Here is a 26,629-nt window from a genome sequence, read left to right as displayed (position 1 = left end):
AGCATTATGGGAGTGCGAGAACAATTGTGCTGCCAAAAGATGCTTCATGACAGGACATTGTTCGGTTTGATAGGGACTCCTCGTAAATTCCCATATCCTACTGATAACTTTTATACAGTATGTCTACAAGGCAAGAGCACATAAACGATGACCAACCATATCATAGAGTCAGTGATTCCTCCCCATTTCCCATAGACATACACCAACTAGCCCTTCACAGAGAAAATACATACATCGCTAGTTTACACAAATGTACTCTCAATGTCCGCAATTCCTTCATCCCTCCAATTCACTTTAAAAAAGCACAAAGAGAAAAAAACCAAGTATAGTTGCCATTTAAAAAAAGGCACATTAATAGAAGAACCAGATGCTGGAGAAGGTGCATGACAAAGAGCATTGGATTGGAAGTGAGAAAATTGCTATTCTGGAAATGGTTAGAGCATTTCCAAAAAGGAAACCTCAATGATTACTGAATCAGCCCAATTCCGTTGCCATGCTGGCAATACCAGGCATCTTGTTTTATTTGCAAGGAGTTCACAAATGCACATGGCATCCCTGGTAATTCTGAATTGTCAGTAATCTGGTTGACCAGTGGATCGAGTAGCTTACATTTTATAAGCCATGCACACCTGCTCACAGCTCACTAAAACGGCAATGTTCATCACGAGAGGCAACATATTTGAGCAACATAAAAATCGAGGTGAATGTTTGTCCTTACCCAACAGCTACCTTGCAGCAGGGTTATGTTGGTAACCAGAAAGACACGCAGGCTGGATTTTCCACTCCACCGAAACTCTAATATGAACAACTTTGATGATTAACCCAACAGTGTGAAACACTCCCAGAGACTTGTGTAACACAGTTCACAGGAGTATGCCAAAGATGGCTCACAAGAAAAAGGTTGAAACTAGACTAAAGCTGACTCACAAAACTATCATCCAACTTTTGTCCTTAGACCAAGATATCTTGGCTGTGAAAACCCAAATCCTATTAGAATGAAGCAAGTATCATGACGGATTGTTCTTAGAATACAATTAGGGACAGCACATGGTTAACCAATTCCAAATCTTCCTCGAAATACTGCCCACTGGGATAATGTTCCTGCCTCACCTATGACCTACAAATGTGATGGGCTGTGAATGAGATCAGGGTAGAGAGTGAGTGAGTGCAGGACTGGGAGAAACCATAACCATGAGATGTTGTTCCATCCATGGTCTGTCAGCCACTTTAATGCCCAAGGGTTGTCATTCAAAAATGGCAAACCGGTGAGCCCGAGTAAACAAATCACCCAGTTCAGAGTCAACTCATACTGACATTCACTGCAGTCTCCTGTTCTTGCCTTTCAGAAATTGATCAGGTTTATCGTCAGGTACTAGACCTCATTTCCATTTCTGCAAATACCTATGAAATAGGCAAATAGTGGTGACCAGCTTCACCTGGCTTCTATCTCATCCTCTCCAGTTCTCAACTCTATGAATGGAAACAGTACATAACCACAAGAGAAAACTCACCAGGCCCAGGCCTGGAAGGATGGTCGAGGTTTTGGGTAGGAATGATGTGTAGTATATATGCATGCTGATACTTAGCTTTATGATCTTGTGCTTAAGCAACACACTAGGTTGGAAAGTGTGTCAAGGTATTGGTCTCAGTTCCAACATTAATTCAAATTGAATGAGTACCAATAACCAAAGAAGTGGCGGAAGAGGAGGAGATGAACACAGGAGTCCATTGAACCATCCAAATAAGAGGTAGTGACTAGAGACAATGGTTCACATAGAAAAGGTATAAAGTGCTGAGTTACTCTTGCACTTTGTACATATTTTTTGTAAACCAGCATCTGCAGTTCCTTGAAACTTAGAATGGTTCACACCAGTTTGTTGCTTTAAAACAATTATTTGTTTAAGCACTAGACCATAAAGCCAAGTATCAACAAACACATCAAAAGCACATCAATCTTCCCTGTCCCGCCTGCAACTGGTCCAAAACGCCGCAGCGAGACTCGACGGGTACCCGTAAAAGGGACCACATCACCCCGATTCTGGCCTCTCTCCACTGGCTCCCTGTACGGTACAGAATCAACTTCAAGCTCCTCCTATTCACGTATAAAGCCCTAAATGGACATTCTCCCCCCCCCCCCCCCCCACACATCAAAAATCTTCTAACCCCCCTCTCTAACTCCAGGTCCCTCAGGTCGGCCGACTTGGGGCTACTCACTATCCCGCGGTCTAGGCTTAAGCTCAGGGGTGACCGCGCTTTTGCGGTTGCAGCTCCTAGCATCCCTCTCCCCATCAGAACTGCCCCCTCCATCGATTCCTTTAAGTCCAGGCTCAAAACCTATTTCTACTCCCTAGCGTTTGAGGCTCATTGAGGAGGCGCTGTGAACTGTTTGCGTGCTACTGTATGTTTCATTTTCTTCCTTAGTACCTAATCAGATGTACAGCACTTTGGTCAACGTGGGTTGTTTTTAAATGTGCTATACAAATAAAATTGACTTGACTTGACACGATTCCCATCCAAAACCTCTCCCCCTCCCACTTCCCCCACCACCCCATTTGTCTGCCTTTACACTGCTCCAAACCTGCAGCACACTGCTACAGATATAGTAGTCATCTAAAATTTGAATTGAGAATCACAATGACTTGCCTAATCTTGTCCAGTTAGAAGACTAAATTTTTAATTGATCCTGTCGCTGATCTCTGTAAATTCCAGTGGCATTACAACCAGCTCGCAGCCACCTACAAGATAATGGTGTTTTCAGGAAGCCCCAACAACAGCACTAATTTAAAAAAAACATTGTGTCGAAGTAACATAGCAATTTTCCAGGCTACTGTAACAGACGTCTGGTGTCTTGCACAAGGTACCAACAAAGGGTGGAGCAAAATCCTGTACCCAAGTGATTTGGAGATCATACCAACTGATGTAAACAACCCGAGAGATTCCATACTCTAATGAGCTAAACAGGTGGAGAACCAGAAAGTGTTATGAAAAGAATTGTTGTTTTAAAAAGAAACATTGAATTAAAAGACAGAACTTTCAACTGGAAAAACTCGTAGGAAGTATTAGGATGTCCAAAACGAAAACCTTGGGTGGGCAGCCACATCTGATCTCCACGTCCATCTTGAGCTGTACTAGCTGGGCAGCTCTTTGCCATTATACACAACTGTCTTGTAATAAAGGCTCTTTTCCATCAGGGCTTGTGCTCTGTGGGCTGTGGGGGTGACCCTGGGACCCATTACTGTGTTTCTTCCAGCTGCCGGAACGCGGAGGGAGGCCACTATGTTCAGGGATGAACAAGGCAACCAGCAGAGAAAGCAATACTGAACATGCTCCAAAGAGAAAAGGAGGTCCTGGGATTATGGCGCTCTGAAAAGAACAAAGAGGGATTATTAGCAATAGAAAATGCTGGCTGATTAAAAATGAACACAAGGACAGGTTATCTTTGAAATATTTTTAGAATTTCACTCAAAGTCAATATTGTTTAAACATTTCATTTCAATGGAGTCAGTGCAGGAATAACTCTGGGTCATGCAGCATCTCTGGAGAACATGGATGTAACGACTGTATATTTTTATTTCAATGCTCTCGTTATTTCACGTGTTTATCAGTGTGGTGCTTAATGAGTAAGCAAATTATAACCTTCCACATTTATAACAACTCATTATAATTAAGAGATCATGGTTTGAACTACTGGAAACTACAGTAACTTTTTTACAATGCAAAATATGCTAGCAACTTAAACAAATGATCTATTTCTCACAGTTACTATGCAAATTATCTGATCTGACAGTGGTGATGGTTGAGCAAGAAATAGAAGACAAAACACTTGAACCTCTTGCGTTCAAACTGTTTAGGCCCCAAGCTTCTCAATTACTCCCACAAACTCCTCTACTTCTTTAGAAGGCTTTTGAAACACTTTTGACATCATTTTCAGTCACTCGTCCCAATTTGGTGATAAAAACTTGATTTATGTGTATATGTGAAAAGATCCTATAAAAATGCAAATAGTTGTTGCACCTCCCCCATTTGTGACCAGTCGAACATCATATCAAAAGATGGCAAGACCAACATTATGCAAGTCTTTGGCTTCCCACGATCAGACAAGGATCTTTCTAAAGCTCTCTACGTGGAACCTTTACATTTCTCCCCTTCTCAACTATTTAACCAATTCTCTTTCAAAGCTCTTGTTGAATCTGCTGCGCAATTTCCGATCATAACAGCCCAATAAATAAAAAAAGTACTGGTTGACAGCACAGTGGTACAGCAGTAGATTATGCTTCAGAGCGCAAAAGACCTGGGTTCGACCCTAACTAGGGGTGCTGTTTGTACAGAGTTCACACGTTCTCCCTGTGACTGCGTGGGTTTTCTCCGGGTGCTCTGGTTTCCTCCCACACTCCAAAGACAGAGGTTTGTAGGTTAATTGACTTCTGTAAATTTTAAATTGTCCCTAATGTGTAGGATATTGCTAGTACATGAGATGGTGATCACTGGTTGGCGTGGACTCGGTGGGCCGAAGGGCCCGTTTCCATGCTGTATCTCTAAAGTCAGCATGATTTATGTGATAAATCAAGTGTGGCTCAGGGTGTTATCTGACACTCATGCATACAACAAAAATTTGCTTTCCTTACCTCATCAGTAGGATTCTGCATGTTTCCTTTTGGAACTTTACCAGGGTTATCAACATCTCCCATTTCATTTAGTTCCACGTGGAAAAGGTAGAATACAAATCCGTACAGTGCTGGACCAAGACCATTGCAGAGCCCACGGATCCCAGTAATCATTCCTTGTACAACTCCTGCAGAAACAGGGAAAGAACAATTCATACTGGTGCGATCGCTTTCTCCTGAAGGAATGAAAATGCACTTAGTTAAATAAAATTAATGTAACCTTGTAGTCTTTGCAATTGATACTGTCCTAACAATTCCCCAAATTTATATTTTTGGTTCTTCTACTCATTCCCCTGGATACATACTAGCACAGGTACAGATAGGGCGGCATAGTGGTGTAGCAGTAGAGTTGCTGCCTTACAACGTACAATCCTTACCATGGGTGCTGTCTGCACGGAGGGGGACCACATGGGTTTACCTTGTGCTCTGGTTTCCTCCCACTTCCAAAGATGTGCGGGTTTGTGGGTTAATTGGGTTTTGTAAATTGTCCCTAGTGTGTAGGATAGAACTAGTATCTGGGTGACTGCTGGTCGGCATGGATTCAGTGAACCGAAGGGCCTGTTTCCAAACACTAAATTAAGGTTATTTAGCCTCTCTAGCCTATTCTCCCGTTCAATATGATTATGAATGCTTAACCTACCTCCTTAATACTAGTGCCCAACAAAATCCACAATCCCATATTCCAAACAAGTACAGGTTTGTAGGTTAATTGGCTTGGTATAAATGTAAATTGTCCCTAGTGTGTGTAGGATAGTGTTAATGTGCAGGGATCACTGGTCGGTGCGGATTTGGTGAGCTGAAGGGCCCATTTCCGCACTGCATCTCTGAACTAAACCAAAGAATGCTGCCTGACACTTAGAGTTCCCCTGGCAGTTTTGTTTTTAAATCCAAAATATCCAGGATACAACTTAGCATTATGTAAAATTCAGGTCACTACGTTACAAACAAAGATGCGACTGCATTAGTGACGGTGCAAAGGATAGTTAAGAGGTTACTTCAATGATTCAATTATAATTTATTGTCACATGTACCTAGGTACATTGGAATTCTGTGTTTTTGCATACAATCTGGTAAAATCATACAGCAGACTTCACCTAGGCAGTACACAAAGGATTCTAGCACCAACAAAGTTTCAAAAGTTAGACTTGTAAATTGTTATGAGAAAAGATTCTAAAAGCTCAGTGTAGGAAGGAATTGCAGATGCTGGTTTATACCAAAGATAGACATAAAATGCTGGAGTAACTCAGTGGCAGCATCTCTGGAGAAATAAAAGATGGGTGACATTTCAGGTCAAGACCCTTCTTCAGACTGATAGTCCTGAGATGCTGCCTGACCCACTGAGTTGCTCCAGCACTTTGTCTATCATGGTTCAGAGGCAATTGGAATATCCCTACCTTGCTGATCTGGGTCAGCGTTCCGAGAAACAAGGGCACTGACTGCTGGGAAGGTGATGCTGGACATGGCAGCCACAGCTCCTGCTGCCCACATCATCCTGCAAGAACAACACACAAGCATTTAGTGTATGAATGGCAAACTCAGGGACAACTAGCCAGTGCAGTTTTAGTCCCCATTGCTCAGAGAGCTGTCGATAACATGACCCAAGCAAGCACTTGTATCAACACTTGACTTATTGCACATTCTTTCAGTCATGTAATAAAACCTACTCGCACTTCAAAAAACATTTCAACCCAGATTATGCCTATAAAACTATCATGCTCCACCAACCACTACCGAAAATATCACACTTATAACACATTAGTCTAGAAATCGTTCAGAAGAAAGTAATCATTAATAAAAGCTCCATTTATTTGGAGGTTTATGTCTTTGGAAAAATTCTCACTGCTGTAATTATAACTTCTAACTTCTCCAATACTCTGCATGTAGTAATGGAGTACGTTAGAATATATTTAAGCAAGCTAATTGTTGTGCTTACACGGTTCAACTAGCAGTAGTTCACCAGACTAAATTTACAACCTGTCAGCTGTGAATTAAACTTAATAACACCTCAAGGTTTTTAGTTGCCATGGAAAATGCGAGTAAGTAGCTTCGCTCGGTTCTTTGACCTTAGGAGAGAGGGTTAGGAACAGGTGGTTCTGGCACCAAGAAGAAATCAGATGTGAAAGGAGAAGGAACAGAGTGGGCAGCCTGAGGAGGAGAGAGCAAGTTGCACATTGAGCAGACTGCAAGAAATCAGCATTATTCTGACATTAAAGTTGTGGTGGAGAAGCGTTTAGTCCATGGGAACATAGAGAATAACAGTTATTTGGCACCGCTCCTTTATTCAATACAATTATAGGTAATCATCTACATCAGACAGTGGCACAGCAGTAGAGTTACTGCCTTACAGCACCAGAGACCTGGGTTCAATCCTGACTACGGGTGCCATCCGTACGTTCTCCTTGTGACCGTGTGGGTTTTCTCTTGGTTCCTTCCACACTCCAAAAAAGCACAGCTTTGTAGGTTAATTGACTTTGGTAAAACTGTAAAACATTCCTAGTGTGTAGGATAGCGCCTATGTACAGGGTGATCACTGGTCGGCACAGACTCAGGGGGCTGAAGGGCCTGTTTACGCGCTGCATCTCTAAAGTCTAAAATCTTTCCCTCTGAAATACTTCAGTCGTGCAACATTCGTAGATCTCAGCACTCCTCGATCGCACATCTTTAATCAACTTTACATTTAATCGATTCGCCACCAGTCGTTCCTTCAGCGACAAATGCACGGACCTTAGAAATAAAATCTCTTCTAAACTTCGCTTTCTGGCTTTGAGATGGCCCATAAAATCTAGTTCTTTGACCAACCTTTCGGCCTTCAACTTTGACATATCCTAAACATTTTGGCATTTTAAAGTCCCTACATTTTAAACATTACAACTGAAAAAAAATAATCAAACATCTCTTCCATTGAGAAGAAATCTCAGCTTTTCCAGTATCTTCACCTAATTGATATCGTGATTTTGATATTGTTCCAGTCAATACATTTTTACAACTCTAAAGTAAATACAATTTTACAATGCAGCTCATTTGTCCTGTCGAAACTGCGAAACTGAAGAGCTATCCCATTAACTTAATTTAGTTTAATGGAGATGTGCTGAGCAAGTTTTATTTAAAAAACACAGAGGGTGGAGGGGAGCCTGGAATGCATTGCCAGGGATGGTGGTCGAGGCACATATGACAGCGATGTGCGCGAAACTTGCGTATAAGCACATGGAAATACAGGGAATAGGGGGATATGGATCATATGCAGGCAAATTAGATCAGTTCAACTAGGCATTGTGTTCTTCGCACACAGTGTGGGCCGCAGGGCCCATTCCCATGCTGTACTGTTTTATGTTCGAATTTTACATCTCTGCTCTTTACTGACCTGTAATCTCCTCTAAGCCATCTCTACAAATTCCAATAATTTTATCTCAAATATATAATATACATTTTAATTATTTCCATTTACTATAGTGATCTTGGAGGTAAAACTGATCATACTTTGCACCCACTGCTTTGTTGTAAAGGAAATGCTGGCTAAGCTTCAGTGAAAACGGAAAAAAACAACTTACCAGGGCTGGGACCCAAAACCATACCAAGCCAGCTGAAGAATTTGGAAACCAAGTCCCAGGAGAATAGTGTTCTTATGACCAATTGACCTCATAAGGACGCCAAGCACCACAGTCTACAATTCCAATGCAAGAATAATGAACATTTTAGCAATAAAAGACAAACATTAGTTTGATAGAAAATTAATCAGTTTCAATGTAATTCCCCACTGCCTTAAGAATAATATTATCTTGTTCACCACTGGATTTAAATATTCAAGTAAATGGATCACGTTAAGCACAATGCATTAAAATATTCTTTTATGAGCAACATATACTTACTTGAGCTAAAATGGAAAGGATTCCCACAACTGCAATAAAAGCAGCTACAGTTTCCGAAGAAAATCCAATTACCTAGCAATAAAAGAAAAACACAATAGAATGTCTGTGTGCTTAAGAAAATAACATAGCTTCACCATACTGGTAGCAATAAAATGACCTTTGCATGCAGCACGGATGCCTTACCATTAATCATCTAGATCCATAAGCAATTTATTCAATTTTCTCTTACATTATAGCTACATTTCCTTAAATGCACACATGATTCAGCTCATCCACTCCATACAATTAAATTCCACATTTTAATCAATTTCCTATACAGGCATTACAGGAAGTCCCACTACAATCAAGACTCCTGTTAGTAAAATTAAACAGGAAATCAGAAGATGCACCAGAAGATGTTTAGAAGCCAAATAATGAAAGTAACACTACTTTTACTACCTTGCTATTAAATACAATCCACATTAGACATTGTTTTCCCCTCAAGCAGCTGCTCCCAAGAGCCCTGCTTTACACTTCTGAAATCTGCATTCCCAGTTTCGAGAAAGCTAACCTCAAGTTTTTGCATAACTACTTGAAGTTTACAGCACTAGGGTCACTTTTCCCAAATGGTTTCTGTGTAGACACTTCTAGCACTTGTCCATGCTTGTTTAGTTTAGCTTAGTTTAGTTATCAGATACAGCACAGAAATAGGCCTTTCGGCCCACTGAAATTGGAGCCAACTAGCGATTCCCAAACACTAACAACTATCGAACACACACTGGAGACAATTTACAATTTTACCAAAGCTAGTCAACCTACAGATCTGTACGTCTTTGGAGCGTGGGAGGAAACTGGAGATCCCGGAGAAAACCCATGCAGGTCACATGGAGAACGTACAAATTCCGTACGGACAGCACCCATAGTCAGGATTGAACCTGGGTCTCTGTGCCATTGTGCGGCCAAAAAGTCTCAAAGGTCTAGTATGTCCCCCTCTACATACTTCGTCATCAAAATAAAACACTTTTGGATGCATTTTACAAATCCCACCCCATCTAAGCACCTTGCACTAAGGCCATCCATGTCAATATTAAGAAAACTAAAATTTCCTATTGCTACAACACAACTACTTTTCACCTTCCTGTAAACCACCTATACATTTTTTCTTCCAATTCCACACAATTACTGGGAAGCCTTTAGTATTAACCTCAATGCGATTGTCCCTTTTCATTCCCAAGCTCTACCCACAAAGCCATCCAGGATATTCTCCGAGTACTACTGCATTGCTCCCTTTAAGTAACTTACAACTTCCTCAAGAAAAGGGTAAATTGTGCAAGACCTTTCATGATTTCAGGACCTGTCAAAACATGTTATTTTCAAAGACAGTTGATCAAATGCTGGTCAGCAAAGGGTTAAAGTTATAGGGATGTTTGATCAGTCGATCGGTTTTTGCTGAGGCAGGAAAATAAGTTGGAGCTGGGAATGTGGGTCGCTAATCTCCTTCAGGGCTATCAGCCATTTTACATTAAAAACTAAACAAACAGACCATGTTTCATTGAAAATTGCCACCTATCATTCCCTCGGCCCTCCAAATTGAAAATTAAGCCTGGATTTGAAGCTGTGAGACTTGGTCCTCAAACCTTTTTTAGTGAAGCTACTAGCTTGTGCTCTGCTAATGCAATTTTAAAAAGACCAGAGTTAAATTGACTGGAAACAGTGCACACACCAGTGATTATTGCAGTACAGGTTCAATACACAGCAAAACTAGCAAGACTAAACACTAATAGAACATTTAACAAAACAATTATTGATTACATAGTTGAGGCCACATTTTGTAAATATTTCTTCAAATTCAATGCGCACAATTCTCTCGTGTCCCCTGAAGGAAAGGTCAACAAGCTGAAATACTACTTCTGTTTCTCTCCATGGTTAAAGTTTGACTTAGTGATTATTTCCAATATGTTCTGATTTTATCTCTAATTTCTTCTACTATATTTTGAAAAAGATCAGTTTCAGTTTAGTTTACTGTCACGTACTGGATATCCAGTCAGCAGTAAGACAATACTTGATTAATATATTGTAAGGCAATACAAGATGGTTTTATTATTCCCAGTGGCAAGTTAACAGATTGACAGCAAATCTGATCAAAAACAGTTATAAAACCATGCGGAGCTACACAAAGAAGAACTTGTGGCTATGAAGTTAGTTTCAACCCAGCTCTAATAATGACACCTTTTCAGTTGGTTAGTGGAGTAATTTCAGTATGTTCGACTCATGTGTATTTTGGTAATGAGTAGACATGCCTAAAGCATGTTTATGATAGGCTTTAATTGATGAAAGACTATTAAAACCCATGGCACATGTGCCACTCAGACCAAGGAGGCAACCTTGTATCTCATTTCTTTGCGTAACCACATTATCTGTGAAATGGATGTGGCAGCAGCATAAGCATATTTCACCCAGAAGGAAAAAGAGGTGGGGATAAAAAGAACACACTGTCCCTTGGCAGTACCCTGGGAAATGGGACATTGGGTTACAGATTCAGTGAGAATAGGAAGGAGAAAATAAAACACACAATTAACCAAGTGCACCGAGTTACTATTAAAGAATCTCAAAACCCTTTTAATTTTATAGCAACACCTTACCTGTCTGAGATAAAGAAAGAAGCTGGAATACTGGCCTGCCTCAGGCAGGTACGATAGAAATACAGTAATACAGATCAGCAAAACTGTTGAATCCTGACCCACTTTCTTCAGAGACTGCAACAAAATGAGAAGGGAAAATACAAATCAATGAAATGAACAACTTAAGACAAAGAACACCTTAACATGAAATCCAAAATCATTGGGAGGTTACAGATATTAAAGGCACTTGATCAGCATCTTGTACACTTCTTCCTTGTTCCCCTCAACCTGACAAGTGTGCATATTTTTCAAAATCACCTTTAATAAAACTCAGAGCGCAACAAATGCACAGGATGCTCCAATGTCATCTGCAGACGCACCTAATGGAATGTCAAGAGGCCAAACAAGCTCCCAATGTCAAATGGATTGACCAGAATATATTTTGGGGGTTGGGGATTAAGACAAGGACACCCAGAATTATTTTAAAGAGGCAACAAGTTGCATGTGTCCTTGTATTCAGTTAGTGAGGATATGAGCTTAGTTTATGCATGCAAAATGGGAAGCAGTATGAATATTTAAGAAACAATGCATTTGGATGGGCCAGTGAATTAATTCAGATACTTACTGCAAAAGGATCTGCTTGTTCCCATGAAATTGGCGCACCCCAAGAAGCAGGTCTCATCTTCTCTGGTAACGATTCTGGCACAGCCACGAGAATGAAGCAGATGTCCAGCAGCGCAATGGCAGTGGCAAGAACTATCACTAAGTTATCGCCATATTCCCTCGACAGGTAGGCCCCAATAGCCGGGCTGGTCACAAGACTAGCTGCAAATGTTGCAGATACCTGCAGTTGGGAGAACAAAGGTTTGTCTGCTTTATACAAGAAATAGAAATAGAAGGAACAAATCCTGGGTGGCACAGTGGTGCATCTAGTAGAGCTTCTGTCTCACAGTGCTAGAGACCCAGGTTCAATGTGACATTGGATGCTGTTTATGGGGAATTTGCACATTTACCCTGTGATCTCAGGGAGAGGGGGGTTCGCCCAGGTACTCCAGTTTCCTCACATCCCAAAGACTTGTGGCATTGTAGCTATTTGGCCTCAATAAATCAAACTGCCCCATGTGTACGGAATGGTTGAGAAGATAGGATATAATAGAACTCGTGTGAACACACGATCAATGGTCAGTGTGGATTTGGTGGGCCAAAGGGCCTGTTTTAATGCTGTATCTCTAAACTATTCATCCCCTCTTGCTTGCTTCACCATTCAGTAAAGCAATGACAATTTTTTCTTCACTAGTTTCAATCTTGATTCCCTTATGTCAACAATGAATGTTTCAGCAAATCAGCCTTTCCAGCTCTCACAGATGAAGAATTCTAAAACTTCACTACCCTCCAGGCAAGAAAAACATAATTATCTACTCCAACTGTGTGAGCCCCTATTTTAAGACTTAACCCTGGTTCTGGACAGCCCCACTAAAGGCATCATCATCCTTGCTTTTACCTTGTCAAGCCTCATAGTTATGCATTTCATACTTTTCATTCAGATCACCTTTCATCCTTCCAAGCTCCTGAGGTACAAGTCCAGTGGCTTAATGTTCTCCCCTACTTCAGCTTCCAAACCAGAAATGAATTTGATGAACCTTTGTTGCACTTCCCCTATTTCAGATACATCTTTCTTTAGATAGGTTTTAATGGGGCCCTACATAATATAAAGACTTTATTATAAACTGAAGCCATCTTCCAATAAAGGACAACATGCAGTATGGTTTCTTAGATACTTGATGTATGCATATTAACAGTGCGATTCAGATTAACACCAATATCCTTCAAATTCTCATCATTTAAAATACTCCAACTTTCTACTTCTCTACAATATAGATGGCCTAATTTTTCAATATTATATTTGACTTCCCACGCCCGTCAACTCACTCAGCCCATCAACAATTTCCCTAAAGCCTTATCGCACCCGCTTATTAATCCTGACAGGCACCCAGTTTTATTTCATAAGCAAACATGCAAAATTTATACTACTCATCCAAATCATTCATGTAGATTGAGAACAGCTGAGCACTATTCTGTGAGGCAAGCCAGTACACCAATTAAAACTGCCCTTCTCCATAAAGTGCAGGAAAATATTCCTGTGTTTTAAAATGTCAGTATAACCATGTAGCATTTAATTGAAATATCTTAAAATATAAATACACCATATCAGCTGGTTCACCCTAACCTAATCTGCTAATTTAACTTGGAACTTAACTTTTTGTTTTTCCATTTTGCTCTTTCCATGTTGATTCTGCACAGTACCATCTTTATTTTCTAAATACCCTGCTGCTACTTTATATTTTCCTGCATTTTCCACACCATTGAGGTCACATTAACTCTCTAAAGTTTACCACTTTCTTTCTTCCTTTAGGATTCCTTATACACAAAATTTTGTAAGTTAGAAGGCCAGTAGCAGAATGTGTCCTTGTATTACAGTACAAGTGATACCATTTGTGAAGAAGAGTTCAATCTACAATAAAATAATTAGTCAAGGACCGCTAGTGGCAAAGAACCCGGTCAAGACCCCACAATGGAGCAAGAGATCATTTTATTTGTAAGCTATTGTTATGTAACTTACAAGTCCATAAGCTGTGCTCCTCTCATGCTCCTGAGTTATATCGGCTACGTAGGCAAATATCACTGAAAACGTGACTGCAAATACTCCAGACATGGATATCACTGCAAAATACCACCTGCAGAGAATAGCACAAATAAAAATCTAATCCACTTAAAACTGGAACTCTAAACAAAAAAAAAGTTATTTCGACAATTAGCTGTACTCAAATCAGTGGTACATTGTATATTTACAACTAAAAAAAAACTTGGAATTACACGAGTTGTACTATGCTAAGTTTAAGGTTACTGCTACATGACATTAGCAGCGATAGACAGTTGAGACCATGATCCACTTTATCTAACGTAATTTGACAATTCAAATCACAGTTAAAACTTCAATTAAGTCAACCTGGAAGTTTTTTTTCTGTGTCCAATACCCAGACAGTACTTTCAATTTAAGCTGCTACTAGACGGAAACATCTTGCAATAAATGGCCAACCAGGAAACCACACCTCTGGTGGGTTAGGGTGGGATAGGAACTTATTCCAAAGACCTCTGTACCTCAACACCCCCTGATACAATAGTTTTGAGCGCAGGGTAAATATTCACATGTTTTGCATGCCTGAATTAAAAGATTTGGAATCCTTATACAATTTATGTCATTATAACTCCAAAATCTGCTAAAATATCAAAAGGACAACGTAACAATAAGAGGTATGATGCAGCAACTTGGAATCACTCACCAGGGGCTTATTCGCATGAGAGGAATTGGGGCACAGGTGAAGAACACAGTTAAGAGAAGAAAGGATTTCCGGCCCCAAACATCTGACAATGCTCCAATGAGAGGAGCGCTGAGAAATGATAATATTCCCTACAGATCAAAACAAGGCATTAAAAATCAAAACACATTTGTACATAGAGAACATATAATCGTGAAATCAAATCAAACAAACACGCACAAAACCACACATAGGCAATGAATTTGCCAAATTAACCAAAACACGCAAGCATACAACAAATGCGCACCGTGCCTTTGCCAGATGAGGCAAGGCATGCAGGTACAGAACACACACTTGCAGCAACTTCATCAAACTATCTGAAACGCATACACAGAATGGTTGTATCTGCAAAAACAAAACACGCATGCAGCAAGTTTGTCAGACAAAAGAAAATGTTCACAAGCACTGAACAAATACATACAAACCAAAATATGCAGGTACAAAATACAGGCATGCAGCAACTTTAACAAACTGCACACACCCAGAAATAGAGCAAAGCAACAGTGGGCCTGTCGGAAATTGAAAAGGTTCTTATCTATTTCACACAATATATTCACATAGCAGCTTTGTCAGGCACATCAAAACTCCATGCTCATTCACAGAAAACATGCACACACGAAATAGTCTTGTCAGACAAAACAACTCAGAAACACACGCAGTGCCAACTTTGGAATAAACTGGTATAAAAAAACCTCAGTATTGAAATTTTAAATTAAAACAATGCTGGAAGTACACAGCTGACCAACAGACAAGTGAAATAAACTTTTTACAGACAGATTACCACCCAAATAAACTAAATCAAATGGCTGAAATGGTACAGTGGGAGACACACCCTCTGAAATAAATATTAAGCTGGCTTTCTTGCCACACATAGAAATTTATAGTGGGCTTCCAATCTTTGTTGTCACAGTCATAGAGTCATACAGCGTGGAAACAGGTCCTTTGGCCCAACTTGTTTGGTCCATATCCCTCTAAACCTATCCTATCCATGTACCTATCTAAATGTTTCTTAAACGTTGCAATAGTACCTGCCTCACCTACTTGCTCCGGCAACTCGTTCCAATACACCCACCGCCCCTTGTATTAAAGTTACCCCTCGGGTTCCTAATAAAGCTGATTTCTCGTATTGCTTCTTTATAGAGTCACTAATAGGAATAGTTTCAGAATTCCAAGGTACAGGCTCAAGAAAAACAGTGTCAATCAGAACAAAGCAGACTTTACTTTTGTCAAACTAAGAGATAGCTTTTTCTTACCTTCACCCCATGAATAAGTCCATTCATTAGAAATGTATGCTGAGGAAATGTCTGATGCAAAACCTAAGGAAAAACTAGATGTTATACATTGTAATTGTAATGTAGGGTTACAAAATTAGCTGTCAATTAAGGACTCCTTGCTCACCGGCAAGATAATTGCATAGAGATAATTGCTAGCGCCAATCCAGCAAAGCAATGACCTCATGTAGCCAGCAGCACTGCTAATAATGACCTCAGATTGACTTGGAGGATAATATACTTTGGTGGATGGAATCTAATACATTATAGAAATAGGAGCTAATTGCCATCACCCAGGCTTCAATTGACTGGTCAATGGTTGAACAGATTCTACAAAGTCTGCACATGGTAATGAGAACAACAAACAAGACAGCGACTGAATGCTGGAAATATTCAGTCAACCAGCATTTGTGGACAGAGAAACAATTCAGAAATGGAAACATTCACAACTATTATTATTTTTTAAACCTAGTGAAAGAAGAGGGGAAAAAAAGGCACAAGGAAGATTGATGATTAGCAAAGGGATGATAAGAAAAACTGCTGCAAAGTGACTTTACAGCTTCTTCCCTTCTCATATCCATTGACAAATATTTGCCCATTTTGTCTTTTTGGAAGCATTGTTAGATACTTTGTCAAAGATTAATGATAGATGGATGGGGGTGGGTGTTAGTGAAAATACAAAACAGACTGCGACTGCACCCTGAACTTATATTTTAAGCAGAGGTGGTAGCTATGGTAAGTGGGAAGATCTTAAATTACAACTTGGTACATAGGGGTGTAACAGTACTGAAAGAATTGGAAAACCTAGCATGCATTGGACCAATTTGGAACACCAAACAGAACAGGACAGCACAGAACAGCCCCTTCAGCCCACAATGTCTCTGCTGAACATGTGCTCAGCAAGAGACCAACATTGTAGGAAGGAACTGCAGATGCTGGTTTACATCGAAGATAGACACAGACCACTGGATTAGTTCAGCAGGTCAAGCGGCATCTCTGGAGAAAAGGAACACCATCTCTTATCTACCTACACATAATTCATATCCTTCCATTCCCTGCAATTTCATGCGCCTATAAAAATGTCAGTTAAATGCCACTATCGTATTTGCCGCCACCACCACCCCCGCAGTGTGTTCCAGGCACTTACGACCCTTTGTGCAAAAAATAAATTGTGCCATTCATCTTTAAGCTATTCCTAGTATTAGATATTTCCGTTCTGGGAAAAAGGTTCCGACTGTCTATCCTACCTATGCCTCCCTTCATTTTAAATACTTCTATCGGGTCTCCCCACAACCTCCAGCATTCCAGAGAAAGCAATCCAAGTCTGTCCAACCTCTCCCTGTAGCTAATACTCCTCAATCCAGGAACCCTTTTGTAAAGCTCCTCCGCACCCTTTCCAAAGCCTCCACATCATTTCCTGTATAGGGGTGACCAGAATGTATGCAATACTCCAAATGTGACATACTAAAGTCCTATAAAGCTGCACCATGACTTCCTGACTCTTATATTCAATGCCCCAGCCAATTAAGGCAAACATACAATATGTCTCCTTTACCACTTTATCTACTTGTGTTGCCACTTAGAGAGTTATGGACATGCCCTGTATACTTTGACAGACTTCCTCATAGTTCATGACCACAGCAACCTTGGTGTCATCCGCAAACTTACTAATCAACTCATCTACATTTTGCCCAAGTCATTTATACATATCAAAAATAACAGAACGCACAGCACAGATCCCTGCAGAACTCAACTGGTCACAGAGCTCCAAACTGAATATTATTCTTCCATCACAACCCTCTGACTTCCATCAGTAAATCAATTATCAATCCATAAGACCAGGTCACAGTTGATCCCATGCATCTAAATCTTCTTAGTTGACCATGGGGAACTTTATCAAATCCTTACTAAAATCCATGCCGACAACATCCATCTCCTTCCCCTCATTAATCACCTTCATCACCACCTCAAAAAACTTGATTGTCAGCAAGACATGACCTGCCATGCACCAAGCCACACTGACTGTCCCTAATGAACTAATTCTCTTCCAAATGGGAGTAAATCATATCCTGAAGAAAACTCTCCAATAGCTTCCCTGCCACCAATACAAAGCTCACCTGCCAATAATTCCTTAGATTCCAAACACTTTCATTCTTAAACAAAGGAACAACATTAGCGAGTCTTCAGTCCTCCGGGTCCTCACCTGTGGGTAGAGAAAACTCAAGGATTTTCAAAGCTGCCATAATCTCCTATTTTCTCTCTATAATCTGGGAGGGATCCCATCAGGACCTGGGGATAAATCCACCTTAATGTTCTTCAAGAGCCCAACACCTCCTCCTCTTTAATTTCAAACAGACCTTGCACATTCATATTCTCCTCACTGATCTTGATGTCTTTCATTTTTTTCCTCTCTGGTGAAATCACATGCAAAGTACTCATTTAGTACCTCGCCTACATTCCCTGCCTCCAAGCATAAATTCCCTCCTTTATCTTGAGCAGTCCTACCTTCTCACTGGTTACCCTCTTATTTTTAATGGTGTAAAAAGCCTTGGGATTTTCTTTAATCAGACAAGATTTGTCTAAACATAGCCAGCAGGACTTCAAGTGTATAAACCAGAGGATTAAAGTTAATTTATATTCCACAAACTAATGTAAATTTATTCTTTGTTGGAATTAAATCACCTCCCCAATAATTCACGTGTAATGATTTCAGACATGCATAATTGACATTAAATGTGTGCTTTGCTGCCGATGTTTCATCTCTGGAGTTTCATGCCATTTGCAGTTCTGTGGAACCAACATTCCCATCAGTACTTGCATACACTTCCTTAGAGGGACGGCGAGCTGGTTGGTGATGAACTTTCCAAGTGTAACAGCACAGCGATCAATGTTACACCAAATGTATAGCTGAGAAACCAATGACAGAGGTAGAGGTTATCTCATGTACAGGTGCTCCTCAGCTTCCGATGAGGATCCGTTCCGGGTCTCTGCCGTTTGCACCATTGCAAAGTCGAACTATTGCAAATCGAAAAAAAATCGGAAGCCGAGGAGCACCTGTACACTACTTTGTTCACGTGATGGATTTACCCACAAAACTGGTTGCTGGGCACCATTTCAATGAAATGCAACAGTGCACATTATACTCACAGTTAACATAGGAGTTGTCAACAATCCCCAAGCAAAGAACTCCAAAAAGATTACAATCACCGCATGGTAGACACTAGGCTCGCCTATCCCCTGCGGCTGTGAACAGAAAAGAAATACACTTAGGTCAAAAATTATTATAAATGTTTCTACGTTTTTGACATCAAACTGAACAACATTATTGCTTGGACATGTAAAAAATGGCATCACATTAGAGCTAGGCACCACTGTAGACTGAAGTTGTGAACACTGCCCAGTCCATCACCGGCTCTGACCTCCCCACCAATCGAAGAGATTTATCGGAAAGGCAGCCAACATCATCAGAGACCCACACCATTCTGGCCACACACTCATTTAACCCCTGCCTTCGGGAAGAAGGTACAGGAGCCTGAAAACTGTAACATCCAGGTTCAGGAACAGCTTTCTCCCCAACAGTCACCAGACTATTAAACACTCCAACCTCAAATAAGCTCTGAACTACAATAGATGATTATTATTATTATTATTGCACAACTATTGTTTGGTTTTTTTTTTAGTGTGTGTGTGTGTGTGTGTGTGTGTGTGTGTACTTGAATATACTGAACTTTTTTTTTTCATTCTTCTCTTTCTTGTTTATCATATCGTTTACAGTGTACTATGTTTACATATTCTGTTGTGCTGCAGCAAGTAAGAATTTCATTGTTCTATCTGGGACATATGACAATAAAACACTCTTGAATGCTGCACTAAAGGCCCTATCTGGCAGCTCAGTGGCTTGGAAAATGTTAAGTATTTTATAAAATAATTTAAAAGTAGGCAATATTCTTGTATCAGTTTCAGTAATTTCCAAGAATCAGTTATCTCTGGTGCTACACAATCGAGTTGTTTAAAGAAGTGAAAAGGGGGAATGTGTCCCTGGTGTAAAATTTTCAAGTCCCAAAGACGCTGATCGAATTATTGAATTGACGAGTATGCCATGTAGCATGGGCAGAATTGGTTGATCATAGATATTCTCATCCTCAAATGGAAATGAATCATCCTTCCTTCATCACCGCTATGAAAATATAAACACATGGCTCTTTACATTTCTTACCATCCAATATTATGCTTCATAATCTACTCTGGTTGCGAAGCATTGAATCATGGAGTTGATCTCTGAGTGACAGTAATGTCTTTGCTCTCCACCTTGCAAGTCCATATCTCAGGTATTCCAACTCTACCCATGGAATAACATCTCATGCATAACCTCCCCACATACAGTGTCTCATGTACAACACATGGTTTAAGTTGTGCATCTATCAATTGTTCTCCAAACCCACTGCATAACTAACCATATTAGTCCATGGCAATGGGTCTAAGGAAATTCTCAATGAAGGTTGGTCACTTTTCTCAAATCTTTCATTCCAGAAAGTTGTACCTTGCCTTCAACTTCCCACAGGGGTGAAGTTAATTTTCAGAAATAAGAGGAAGCTGTTCATTTCACATACATATAACATTTCAGAATCATAGCTCAGCACCTAAGCTGCTGTAAACAATGCATTTGTGCATCCTCAGACTGATCTCCAAGCCATTGTTGCTTTCACTGAAGCAGAGAGTATGGGCATGACAATTAACGCATGGTCAGAGTCATGCAACACAGAAAAAGGCCCTTATGCACACCATATCCATACTGCCCACCAGTTACCAATTTTCATGAATCTCCTTAACAAGCAGTTGGTATGCCATTTCAATTCAAATGTTTGCCTGGATGGTTCTTAAATGTTAGGAGTACCAATTTCTGTTGCCCACTCCAGGAATGAGTCCGACATTCTATCCACCCTCAGGTGAAAATAATTCTTCCTTGGATACCCTCTTCCCACTCCTTGTCAAAAACATAGCAAGACAATGGTCCTCTGCCAACCTGTTCTTGTTATACCAGGTGTCCAAAATTAAATATTCTCAGCAAGACCATGAAAAAAAAGGAACTCCCATATCTAGGGAGTTCTCGTCAATATTGGTGAAGTCAGTCACCCAATACATAAATCCTTCCTGTCTACATATCTGATCCTCTACCTTCCGCTTGTTATTGGGTGGCCTATAATATAATCCATTAAGATACCTCATTTTTTTAGCTCAACCCATAATACGTCAGTAGACACACCTCTCTGGTATGTCCTCTGAGTACTGTTGTGATATTCTCCCTGATTCGTAAAGCAATTCCTCCACCTCTTCTCATGTTTGAAACATTGAAATCCTGGCACATTGAGCTGCCAGTCATTTTCCCCTCGCAACCAAATGTCAGTAATGGCCACAACTTCATAATTGTAAACACTGGTCCAGGCTCTAAATTAATCTGCTTTATCTCCAATACTCCGGGCATTAAATACACTTCAACCCTTCATTATCCCCATACTCATGAACCGCTCCCTTCCTGTCATTCCTTTGCGACTTAGTTGTCTTAATCTCCACTTTTGCCACAACCCTTCCATTTGCTGACTTGCTGCCCTGGTTTCCACTCCCTTGTCAATCTACTTTAAATCCTCCCGAGTAGTACTAGCCATCTCCCTGCAAGGATGTTGATGCCCTATACAGTTATACTGCTGCATTGAAGGCAGTGCTAAATTTTATCACCAATGTCTGCTTTTGATGAGATGCGCCGTGCTACACTGCGGACTGATCCGATGTATACACAAAATCAACACAATGTTGACATTCTATTGTTAATAGGTTGCACAGAACTAAATGAAGCAGATAACACTAGCACACAGCAGCTGACTTGATCATAAGGCAGTTGTCTTCCATTATCTTCAAATCACCACAGCCCAACACAAAAATCGCTTAAAAAAAGTCAAATTGACTCAGCTATATTGCTTAAGCTAAAGTTTTTACTTATCTCAAATTGCTTGTTCAAATTTTGAAACATGTATGTTAGTCCAATGGAGAAGCAAGCTCCCAAGTAATCCCACACTAATCTTCAATGTTTAAAAAGGAAGCGTTAGGCATTCTCAATTCAAGAAATCTTGTTTTCAGCTCTCATGTCAGAATGCTGGAGTACCATGCTAATTGCAGATGCAATGGGGAAAAACCTCATCAGATCTATTCCCACATGTTTTAGATGCAGGAAGTGCAGTAACCAGCACACAGGACAGAGCTTATTCCTTATTCCTGCATGGTTCCTGAGAGTATAACATACTTAACTATGTGTAGGAAAGATGCACAGTCTCTTGGCCAGAATAGGGGAATTGAGGACCAGAGGACATAGGTTCAAGGTGAAGGGGAAAAGATTTAATAGGAATCGGAGGGGTAACTTTTTCACACAAAGGGTGGTGGGTGTATGGAACAAGCTACCAGATGAGGTAGTTGAGGCTAGGACTATCCCACCTTTTAAGAAACAGTTAGACAGGTAGATGGATAGGACAGGTTTGGAGGGATATGGACCAAGCGCAGGCAGGTGAGACTAGTGTGGCTGGGACATGTTGGCCGGTGGGCAAGTTGGGCCGAAGGCCCTGTTTCCACACTGCATCACTCTATGTCTCTATGACTAAAGAACTGCAGATGCTGGTTTAAATCGAAGATAGACACACAATGCTGGAATAACTCGGAGGGACAGGCAGCATTTCTGGAGAGAAGGAATGGGTGATGTTTCAGGTCGAGACCTTTCTTCAAACTTCATACTTAACTATAATTGTTTTGAGATTATGCATCTGGGAAGGCATCCTCTGAAGGTTGTGTTTTCAAATTATGTGAGTATTCATAAAATATTGAGGCCAATATTTGCCCCACAAAGGTAAAATACATCGCTAGATCTGCTTGCAAGAAAGCAAATAGACCATGTATAAGCGTACACATACCTTACAAACATGCTCTGCTGTTCAATTAAACGGTAGCAAATGTAAAAACATAAAACAGAAACATTTAGCAAGTTGGGCAGCATCTGCAGAAGGAAAAATAGAGGTAAGGTTTCAGGTCAAAGATCCTAGTCAGATTTGGGAAAATGAAAATCAAGTTCGTTTTAAGTTGTAAATGAGGGGAAAGGAATGGACAGGCCAAAAAACAAGGTCACATCAAATAGGTTAATAAGAGCAATTAGATTATGTTTCTTCATCTGTGTTGTGTATTGCTAAAAAAGGGCTGTGGGAAACAACCAGGTTAAGCTGTACTAATGGAGAAAATCACAGATGAATGACTTACAGCAGAAATGGCTAATTCTGATGCAAAACAGAAGATTAAAACTGGAGAATTGAGTGGAATCTGCAATGACTGCATCAAATCTGGAAAGATGAGGTATTGTGCCTAGAGCACGTGTTGGGACTTGCTATAATATTGTAGTAGGTCACTGACAGTTACGATAAAATGAGATTGGAATGGAGAATCAAAGTAACAGCTCGGCAACCAAGCCCCTTTTTGTTTGTTCGGCCCCACATGCCAGGTGTGTCTTACAGACCTGCTATTAGCACCACATTACACAGTGTCAAATCACTAACTGAAGAACACAAAGTGCTGCAGTAACATAGCGGGTCAGGCAGCATCTCTGGAGGACATGGTTAGGCGATGTTTCGGGTCAGGACCCTTCTCGGGACTGAAGGGTCCCAACCCGAAACGTCGCCCATCCATGTCCTACCGAGATACTGTCTGATTTGCTGAATTTAGTTTAGAGATACAGTACAGAAACATGTAGGAAAATAACTGCAGATGCTGGTACAAATCGAAGGTATCACAAAATGCTGGAGTAACTCAGCAGGTCAGGCAGCATCTCAGGAGAGAAGGAATGGGTGATGTTTGGGGTCGAAACCCTTCCTCAGACTGTCTGAAGGGTCTCGACCCCAAACGTCACCCATTCCTTCTCTCCTGAGATGCTGCCTGACCTGCTGAGTTACTCCAGCATTTTGTGATACCTTCAGTCTAGAAACATGCTCTTTGGCCAACCAGCAATCAACTGCACACTAGTTCTATAGAAAAATAACTGCAGATGCTGGTACAAATCAACAAATCACCTTCAACAAATCAATGCTGCCTGATCTGCTGAGTTAATGCTGCCTGACCTGCTGAGTCACTCCAGCAATTTGTGATGCACACTAGTTCTATCCTACACACGAGTGACGGTTTATAGAAGCCAATTAACCTACAAACCTGCATGTCTTTGGTAGTTACTCCAGCAGTGGTTTCTATGCAAGATTCCAGCATCTGCATACCTGTGTCTGCACCAACTGGCTCCCTCAACTACTTGATGCAATCACTATAACACACCTTTCCTTTGTGACGACCATTCACCACCCATCCTACAACTTATAACCAACTTGTTTTTCCTCCCTCTTTCACAGTTCTGATGAGGTCTGAGACCCGATATGTTCATTTTGTTTAATTCCATAGATATTGCCCGATATGTTTCTAGTATTTTCTGTTTTTGTTTCAGGTTTCTATCATCTGCATGTTTTAGATTTTCATAAATGACAGCCCATGCATGGGACTGACTAAACAAAATCTTATCCTATAAATACGTTAAATTAATTCTGATTAATTAATTAATTATATTAATTTAAGTTGAAGAGAGAACCAGTGTTGAGGCAAAGTGTTATTGGTGAAGGAACCTCTGGGCTCAGAGTCTAAGCAGCTAAGGGAGCATCACCAACAATGGAACGAAGAAATGGATGAAGGGTCTCAATCCAAAACGTCACCCATTCCTTCTCTCCAGAGATGCTCCAGAGATGTCCCACTGAGTTACTCCAGCTTTTTGTATCTAAAATGCAATTTACTCCCCTGAAGGTTATGAAGTTGTATCAGTGTTGGTTTCTTCACCAGAACTAAGCAAACAAATTACATAAACGATAAACATGGAACAATTCTCCATGACAGTGCTGGACAAACAGGATTTGGTGAGAGTTTTATTGGAAAGAAAGACTTTCAGACAAGCTGTTTATGCAAGCCAAAAATGGTGAAATTATTCAGGTCTGGCAGCCTCATTTGACAGAAAAGGCCTTTCTCAAAGATGGAGATCTTCTTGCAACACTGCAAAAGGATCAAATGGAGGAGAAAATAAATACTGGAGGCAGAAAAGAGCAAACAACAACAGATATTGCTAGTGCAATTCCTCTTCATTTAAAGACCACCAGGATCATACCGTTATCCTTCAATACAGTTAGTGCATGTGAGTAGCATTACCTACAAGTTCTTACACTCTTTTATATGCATTGCTGTTCCTTCATTGTCATAGAATCTCAATCCTGAACTTGCAATGCAACTGGTAACATCTTCAGCAAGACTGCATAGTTTCTGTCTCATCAGCAAAAAAAATGTAATCCTTCTTTCGGCTACCCATGTACACGACGCAATAGTTGCATAGAGAAAAATGCCCCATCAGAAAAGTATGGAAGAATGAAATGTTTCGCCTTGTTAATTACAGTTCAAATAACAAACATAGCAGGCGTGCAAAATATCATTCAACCGCACCCGAGTGAAATTCCACCGACACAAACATCTAATCTTTCTTACTAACACTTCTACAGCAAAACCATAATTTTGTCAAATTTTTTCGCGAATGCAGCGCCAGAGACCCGGGTTCGGTCCCGACTAAGGGTGCTGCCTGTACGGAGTTTGTATGTTCAACCCGCGACCTGCGTGGGTTTCCTCCAAGATCTTCGATTTCCTCCCACACTCTAAAGATGTAGGTTAATTGGCTTGGTAAATGTAAAAATTGCCCCAAGTATGTGTAGGATAGTGTTACTATGCGGGGATCGCTGGTCGGCGCGGACCCGGTGGGACGAAGGGCCTGTTTCCACGCTGTATCTCTAAACTAGTCAGAAAGTGAACTACATCATGATCAATTTTTGCAATTTCCATGCAGAATCAGTCCCCTGTCCATAAAGCTTTCAATGCACAGAAAGTCCAAATTATCTCTGGTTTATCCAGAGCTGGCTGATTTGATTCGGATTATTGCAATTGGCACACACCACTGTATCTCCAGGATGGGATTTATATTTAAAATCTTGTTAGTTCAGGTGTAGCAGATATGCCAGAATAAGTCTATAAAAATTCAGTTGCAAGGTGAGATTTCACAAATTAGGACCCATTTCTTCAATTTTACAAGGTTATCCCTCTAGCTATGAAATGAAACTGATAGAGATTAAGAGAAACTATTTGGAGTCTCGGACTAGGAAGGATAACATAAATATTTGTCATCGTTAAGAGCGAATGCAGTTAAGAAATATGTTTAAAAGGAGGTAAAATTTTGAACACAGCTGCAAACAACTATTGATGCATGGTTAATAATTTATTTTTAATCTGAATGGGATAGGTTATTATTAACCCACGGTATTAAGAAATACGAACGAAAAGGTCGATTTATAGAGTAACACATCAGTCACAGTCCAACAAAATAAATATCATTCAGTTAAGTTTCTCCCATCTTTTCTCATCCATTTCTTCCTCTCAGTGAGCCCCCCAGAAAGCAACCAGATGAATAAAACCTGTTTGCTGCAATTATGCAGTATCATGCTGCACAAAATACACAATTTCCCTATGGGTGTTGGGGAAATAAATGAATGTGGATGATTTCCAGTGACCATAAATTAATTTTGTGATACCTTCGATTTGAACCAGCATCTGCAGTTATTTTCCTACATAAATTAATGAGGGCGGCACGGTAGCGCAGCGGTAGAGTTGCTGCTTTACAGCGAATGCAGCGCCGGAGACTCAGGTTCGATCCTGACTACGGGTGCTGCACTGTAAGGAGTTTGTACGTTCTCCCCGTGA

General features: G+C 40.5%; 1 protein-coding gene across 1 annotated transcript in view; it reads right to left on the bottom strand.

Moving 5' to 3' along the window:
- Window positions 1–2,169: 2,169 nt before the first annotated feature.
- slc71a1-2 (solute carrier family 71 member 1-2) overlaps window positions 2,170–26,629 on the bottom strand; it is a 34,544-nt gene continuing 10,084 nt past the window's right edge. Inside the window, exons 2-12 of the mRNA XM_078423740.1 lie at window positions 18,926–19,021; window positions 15,761–15,823; window positions 14,472–14,599; window positions 13,751–13,865; window positions 11,756–11,974; window positions 11,152–11,265; window positions 8,531–8,602; window positions 8,213–8,325; window positions 6,059–6,156; window positions 4,626–4,792; window positions 2,170–3,363 (exon numbers count right to left, since the gene is read on the bottom strand). Of these exons, the coding sequence (XP_078279866.1) occupies window positions 3,151–3,363; window positions 4,626–4,792; window positions 6,059–6,156; window positions 8,213–8,325; window positions 8,531–8,602; window positions 11,152–11,265; window positions 11,756–11,974; window positions 13,751–13,865; window positions 14,472–14,599; window positions 15,761–15,823; window positions 18,926–19,021 (1,398 nt within the window). The 3' untranslated portion in view covers window positions 2,170–3,150. The remainder of the gene's footprint in view (window positions 3,364–4,625; window positions 4,793–6,058; window positions 6,157–8,212; window positions 8,326–8,530; window positions 8,603–11,151; window positions 11,266–11,755; window positions 11,975–13,750; window positions 13,866–14,471; window positions 14,600–15,760; window positions 15,824–18,925; window positions 19,022–26,629) is intronic.

This window comes from Rhinoraja longicauda, chromosome 28, assembly GCF_053455715.1.
Source record: "Rhinoraja longicauda isolate Sanriku21f chromosome 28, sRhiLon1.1, whole genome shotgun sequence".
NCBI lineage: Eukaryota > Metazoa > Chordata > Chondrichthyes > Rajiformes > Arhynchobatidae > Rhinoraja > Rhinoraja longicauda.
The sequence above is the reverse complement of the archived record's forward strand: the minus strand, read 5'-3'. Positions and strand labels throughout refer to the sequence as shown.